The sequence below is a fragment of the Cantharellus anzutake genome (assembly GCF_015039405.1).
Source record: "Cantharellus anzutake strain C23 chromosome Unknown EI90scaffold_5, whole genome shotgun sequence".
Taxonomy (NCBI): domain Eukaryota; kingdom Fungi; phylum Basidiomycota; class Agaricomycetes; order Cantharellales; family Hydnaceae; genus Cantharellus; species Cantharellus anzutake.
Window position 1 is genome coordinate 1,652,675 of NW_024066955.1, and position 6,965 is coordinate 1,659,639.

A 6,965-nucleotide genomic window follows, 5' to 3' on the forward strand; every position below is an offset into this window, starting at 1 on the left:
ACGTCATCCCGACGACCCTACACTGAATCTGAGGTGCACGAGACAAATCCGAGGCAAAGGCAAAGTTTGCATATTATACTAAGATATCTTCACGCAAGCGCGTGGCTTTGTGGCTGTACTGAGGCCACTTTGGTCTCACGTGAGTGTGGGAGCCAGCCAGAATCGACTGACTGTCACGAACCTCTCGGCGCTAACGAGCGTGGGAACGGAGTGGAGCGACGTGAGATCACGAGAAGGAAATCACAAGATCACGAGATGTCTATTGAGGCTAGTGACCTGTGTTGACCAGTTGAAGAGTCCGTCTTCACTGGTCAACTCCTTATATACATGCTAAAACATGCGAGGTGACAAGAGAAACATCCTAGTCATACAGGAAGTCTCAAGCTACATGAGCTGAAATGGAACTGAGATACAGTAAGCGGGACATGTGAGACCTCCGTTAAGTCCGTCCGGGGTTACGGCTTAACCGTAACACCCCCTCTTACACTGAGTTCGCTCTTTGCCTTGCACAACGATGGCAAGTTCCTCTGCTGCAGTGTCCACTTCCACAAGAATGCATGACGATCAAGTGGATAAGGTCATTAAGTCTAGCGCGCTCCATCATGAGCTATGGATTGCTTTCCTATCGCAAGCTGAGGGTAGCGAGGGAAATCAACAGTGGACTACATTTTTTAAATCTGTTTTTTCTACTCTTTCTGCCACTCTGCGGCAGGTGGGTAGGAACGTCGTTGGTGACCACGAACAGGCATCAATCGTGGCAAATTTCAGCGACGTCGAGCGCGCTAAATGCAAAGATTTGATGGTGGGTGCCATGAGACAGAACGAATGGCGCTCCTTGGTCGAGTATGGTGCGTGTCGGTCAGCATCAGGAGCAATAATTGTCATTGATTGGTGGAACAGTGGATGAGAAACTGCGACGCATTGGGGATAAGATTGTTAAGCCCCGTCTCAGTGACGGAGGTAATTAACTGTTTGTCTTGAGTTTGTCATCTGCCTGATGAGTTGCATCAGGTCTTCGATCGGCGTTTGAAGAACCGTATCGGGGAACGAGACCCAGTCTGTTTATCAATACGTTGAAATCGTATTGGGGGTCAAGCCGGGGTCCCGACTCATCTGGGGAACCGTACAATTGGTCCATATCAGTTATCCAGTCTTCTGGAATGGGGAAATCCAGGATGGTCGAGCAAGCCGCGCGCTCCATATTTACGATTCCGATCAATATTCGCGAGGACATTGGCTCTCTATTCCGAAGTGCGCAATGTTTCATCGCGGATTCCATATTTGTGATGACGTTAATTTCGCCAGCGTACCCTCCTCCGGACGAGGCGTTTCGACAATATTTTGAATCACATCAGTCGAAAACCGATCATTGCCTGCAGGCAGAATATGCGATTATATTGGCCTTGCTATTCGAACATGCCACCAAGCTTCTTAACGGCCCCACCTTCAATAATAATAAAAAGAAAAAGAAAACGGGAGCAGCGCTAGCACTTGAATGGACTGATTATCTCAACAAAGGACGAACCGATGCTGAAGTTGGTAACAACAGGAAAAACTTCCTAGATTCTGTGGCGGCTGAGGCAGTGGAGGTTGGTATCTAGAGGGCTTTATTGTTGCTGCCACATCCTGATTTTCCTTGGAAAGCTTCGAGCTTCGACGCTGGGTATGGCACAAGATAGCGCCCATGGTAGCCCTATAGGCCGAATGAAGGTCTCATGTTCCCGCTTTGTCGAAGCTCTCCCCGGGGAGGCGGGTGAACTCAAATGTATCGTTTATTTTGATGAAGCCCACCGACTTACCGAACCCGTCTCACCGGATCAGCAGAAGGTGACGCGTACTCGCTCGCCCTATCATAACCTCGGCATAGTGCTGGCTGAGCTGACAGATTGCGCCATTTTTTTCGTTTTTCTATCCACGAGTTCTCATCTCCAGAAACTGGCACCCTCGCCAGCCAGCCATCCATCAGTTCGTGTTGCTCAAGGTCGTCGCCTCTTCCCCCCTTTCACCGAGCTGCCGTTCGACGTGTTTGAGAACGAAGTTCTTGAATCTTTAAAACGCGATCGGAAGAACCCGAGCCTCGAAAACATGTGCCAACCCAGTATAATGGTAGGGTTTGGACGTAGTTTGTAAGTGTCTTCCACTCAATTTGCGGAAGATTCGGCTAAATTCGTAACAGATGGTATGTCCACCACAAAAACTGGGTAGAGAGGAAAGGAAGGCCTGTTATACCTTTTGCCGGAGAGAAACTGATCGCGCAAGGGGACGAGACGAGAGTGTTCCACTCTCAAGTGGCTGCGCTGGGGGTTCGCATTGGGATAACCTTCGACATGACCACTCAGGCCTCGAAAGTGATGGCTGCGGAGCTCGTTGAGTCACACATGCGCGTTGTTTATGCCATTCCCCAACATCGTGAGTTCATGCATAGCGGAACGCCCTCTGAGCCGGTACTGGCCGCGGCGGCAGCATTGTACCTGAACGATGACCATGGGATAGAGACGCGGGGTCCAGAGGTTCTAGCTCAGGCTTGTGGGAAAGGACTGCTTGCAAAAGGAGAGCGTGGAGAACTCTGCGGTCGACTTCTTGTGACCATTGCACACGATCTCGCCTTGACACAAAAGTACCAAAAAGTCACTTATAATCCAAATGACGCACGTTTCCATCAACCTGTCCCTGTCCTCGAGTTTCTCCAGGCTCTATTTGCACAGCCATTCCACGAGACAATATTGAATGCCCACTCGGTGACGGCCAGAGATGGTGTGCCCACCTTGGGAAAGGCGTTTGCAAAATCTTATATCTGCTTTTCCCATTTCGCTCTGGCCAAAGATACCGAAATGTTGACTGCCCAAAATCTGGCAGTGGCACTACGGCGTGGAATGGCCCTCCAAGCCAAAGATAACCAGGACTCTATCGATGCTGTCATTCCTGTCCATATGGGTCCCACAAGCACGACTATCTTGCCGGAGTCCACATCAGCCATCAACTTGCAATTCAAGAATCGCAAACGGGCTGTCCCTTGCCATGTTGATCGCTCGATCACTGTTCCGGAAATTTCCATGCCAGTAATATCGATCATTTTCGAGTTCGGATATGAGAGGGCAGCAACAGATTCACTTGTGACCATCCACACTAAGGCGACACATCTCACGACTCGCAGCTCTGTAGGCGAAATGCTCCCAGATGACCACCATTATCAAATTACCGCTTATGGTTGCACTTCCGAAACTTTTCAGGCGGTTTCACCGGATGTCGAGAACCTTTACCCGTCCATTCTCGCGGCTCAGAGTATCCTTGAGGACTTTCCTAGAGCAAAATCTAAAGAGAATTTGCAAGCCCTCGAGGACCTAAAACCGTACTTTGGTGGTGTTTTAGAATCAAAGAAACGGTCAGAGGAGTGGGCGAAATTGAGGTTGGAGGGCAGAAAGCGCCCGAGATCCACGGAACCAGACATCACACCCAGAGTCACACGTGCAGCAGCCAAAAACCAGGATACTGGCAAGGGTGTCTCCAGAGCGTCGGGGAGCTCAACTACCCAAGTCCAACACCCTCGAAATCGGAAGAGAGGATAGGCCAATGGATGGTGGATGCAGAGACAGGATGTGTGCCATATGGATCGCAAGACTTGATGCATGTCGAGAACAGTTACGTGTTGCGGAGCAAATAAATTGCTGAAGCGGGAGAAACTCTTTTGAAAGATGTTGAGGTAGAATTCAAGTAAACCTAAACTGAACCCCCAGAGTGTGGTGCAATGGTTCATGTGAGAACCCAGAAAAAAAAAAAATCGAAGCAAGAAATGTCTCATCCCCTCCGTCTGCTTCCTCCATCGTCATTTCGGGGCGTTGCTTCGGACCATCTATGGGGTTCTGGTGATCCAACATCCTAGCCTTGGCACCATAATCAACTCTTAACTTAGCATCTGTCTGACTCGGCTTGACGCGGGCTTGGGAGAGGTCGACTCTGACTGAGCACATCGCATTGCTACCAAACTTGTCACATATATTTACATGAGCCCTAAGAGGGAGCTGAAGGAGAGCTGACTGTTTGAACATGTAATCAATCGCTCTCAAATGGTGTTGTGCCAGGATGACCTGGACGGTTTGGGTCAAAACTAATGAAACCCATAGGGATCGTGAAACTAACATTTGGATGCTCGTTAGTATCGCAGCGACATCGTAGGTAGGTGACCAGCGATTCTGAAGCAAAGCTCTCCATTCGCGTGGACATTCGGATGGAGCATATTTGACAACGGTGGCGGGTTTGTTGGGATAGGACTCGTTGAATTGAATGTTTACTTGGTCCGAATATTACCGCATTCCATAATATGAGGTTGTCATTGCAAGGAGTGCCTGATATTCTCTGAGGTGTAACTTGAATCTGATGCACTAAACCTGAATCCACCCCATGATTTGTCATGTCGGAAGTTTGCGGAGGTCATGTGTCACCAAAAAAAAACACGTGGAAAATATAATTTTTCGTTTTCAGTTCTGGCTGGAGGTATATCCAGGCACGAATTTCAGCTGGAGCGAAATTTTCTAAGTTAAATTTGAACCATGCTTAACGTTGTGCAATTCACATCAGCCAATTTATGCTGTCTAATCAGGTGTTACTGGTCGTAGCGGGAGATGGCCAAGTGGCCCAACAAGCCAGCCAAGTTACTGAGCAGGCATGGATGATTCCGGGAGTCAAGAGAGCGACAGCAGCAGAGGCAGCAGCGATAATGCACGAGTGAGAGTTTGGATACAAAGCAGTAAGCGGCCCAACTCACCGAGAGTGGCACGAATTCAGGTGATAGAGAGGGGAAAAGTGAAGGTGCAGGCGCTCTTTATAAGTGTGGGCTGGACTAACTGTGAGCACTTTCGCAGTGAGATACGTACCTCTGCTGGTGTGGTCTGTTCCGCGCATCCGCGCCAGAACACCCAGCGTACGGCTGAGGCAAAACCTAGGCTCATTGAGAAGTCAGGTTGCGCGGCAACTCGTGATTGGTAGGAGCGGCAAAGGGGAGTGGGCAGTGCTAAGACAGAAGCGGCAGGATATGATCGAGCGGAGGAAACCTCAGCATGAGCTGGGTTGGGTCTGATTGTAGCCCCGTGATTAGTCCCGTGAAATGAAACATTAAACAATAATTTAGATATGTATCTTAACACACCTCCAGCTGCAACGTCCCACTCAAACACAAATCAGCTACAATATAAAATACATGAAATAGAAAGTGAAAACCTGCCTCCATCTTGAACAAGTCTGAGGAGGGGGAGTCCCAAAAATTTTATATGCAACCATCATTCAGTGATGGGTCATCATACAAAGAGAGTTCAGACCCAACCATTAAGGTCAAACTAAGTCCTGCATGGCAACCATTGTTCAGTGATGTGTCATAGCCATACAAAGAGTTCAGATACAACCATTGAGATGGTCCAACTAGGTCCAAAATTGGAGCAGGAAGGGAGGTGAGTGTTGTTAGAGACTGGATGCAAGATGAAGGAGATGTCTCTGTGGTGGAGGGCTTTGGCCTCAGCAACTCAGACCAGGAGCGCTGTGCCTAGTTACATGTCCATGCCCTAATTTACTTACTGGCAGTGAGAACTAAAAAGGGGGATCAACTCTAGTCAATTTTATCACTGTGTAACCTATCTACAAGTTATGAATAGTGAAGGCAGGCCTGTGAATGGCAGGACTGAGCAGAGCAGAGCTAACGGAGTTAAACATTAGCTGACTGAATATTACCAATGAGTCGGGTTACAGGGTTAGCGGAATGGCAGGCTATAACCCAGAAATGGAAAGGAGGGATAGGCCTGAAGGTAGACTTGCAGGGCAAGCAAGTGAATTGCCCAGCAGGGGCAGGAGTGCGCTAGCAGATGTGTAAGGGATGGACAGGGAATGGATGATGTGCACTTTGCGTGCATTTCTTATTCTTATTATTTCTCGTAATAAACAATGGTATATACATATATAGTGTCTGGGGTTGGGAAAAGGAGCTTAGCTCTTCTCCTCCCCCCCTGTCGAATACTAGCTCCATACAGTCTACATTATCAACAGCCAGAGGATTGAGGAGTCACCAAGGCTGGCACCCCAACCGGCCTTACAGGACATCAGAGCTCTTCAGAGTCCTTCAGGGGTCCGTACTTAGGGAGGCATAGGTAATATATTGAATTGAGGGGGTGGTGACCATTGAGGGAGTCAGAGGTGATTGCAGAATATGGGGGCTCTGAGGTTAGTGACGAAGGAGCGGAGGTAGTCCGGGAGGATCAGAGGTAGTGGAGGACAATGGTCGTAGATGGATATGACAGTCCCGGTGTGCAGGACTCAGTGGGATGAATAGCAGCTATGCATAGTGGTGGTCCCATCATGGGGTGAGCGTTCCCGACCACTTAGTCTGAAGTGGGAATGTGAGAAGAAGGCTACTTCTTCAGTTCCCACTCCAGCTGTTATTATATACATGCGGCATCAATCATGTGGGGTGTGCCACATCACCCTTGCACACAGCCATGGCTCTCTGGGTGTCTCCGCAGGAGATCCTGAGAGGGTCCATTGTAGGTGCAAGGTGAGCACAGTGGTGGTGATGGCGATATGGGGATGGTAAGAGACAGGAGGGGGAATGGGCATCTGCACTGAAGGAGAGAACAAAGGAAGGTCAGTTGGGAGGTGTCACGACCAACAAATCCCGGGGCTCCGTCAGCAGCGAACCAATGCCGATAGGTGAATCTGCTGACCCGAAACCCATCCTAACCAGCCCCCAACCCCATGTCTGGCCCCCTGCCTTACTGCATGAGACTTGGCCAATAATCAGAACCTAGACCCTGCCGGTATTCTGACCTTACCTCCAGTTCCTGAGCCCTTGGCGCCCCTGGCATTCAGTCATGCCTGCCTTGTCTCCATCTGAACCACACTCATCGCTTCCCGCTATGTGGTCACCGCCATGCCCCGCTTCCATGCATTCCGCACCCTCTGCCCACTCCGCACCCTCTGCCCAT

The 6,965-nt window shown here is 49.6% G+C and overlaps 2 protein-coding genes across 2 annotated transcripts; one reads left to right on the plus strand and one right to left on the minus strand.

The window, feature by feature from the left end:
- Positions 1-446: 446 nt before the first annotated feature.
- EI90DRAFT_2101962 (uncharacterized protein) lies at positions 447-3,637 on the plus strand. Its single transcript, XM_039052590.1, has 7 exons — positions 447-517; positions 578-712; positions 769-848; positions 901-960; positions 1,012-1,589; positions 1,645-2,126; positions 2,177-3,637. Exons 2-7 carry the CDS (start codon positions 603-605, stop codon positions 3,564-3,566), a joined length of 2,700 nt encoding a protein of 899 aa, XP_038922074.1. The 5' UTR covers positions 447-517; positions 578-602; the 3' UTR covers positions 3,567-3,637.
- On the minus strand, positions 3,637-4,401 carry EI90DRAFT_2101972 (uncharacterized protein). The gene is made up of 2 exons (XM_039052591.1): positions 4,138-4,401; positions 3,637-4,085 (listed from the first exon to the last, which is right to left on the minus strand). Exons 1-2 carry the CDS (start codon positions 4,219-4,221, stop codon positions 3,708-3,710), a joined length of 462 nt encoding a protein of 153 aa, XP_038922075.1. The 5' UTR covers positions 4,222-4,401; the 3' UTR covers positions 3,637-3,707.
- Positions 4,402-6,965: the final 2,564 nt, after the last annotated feature.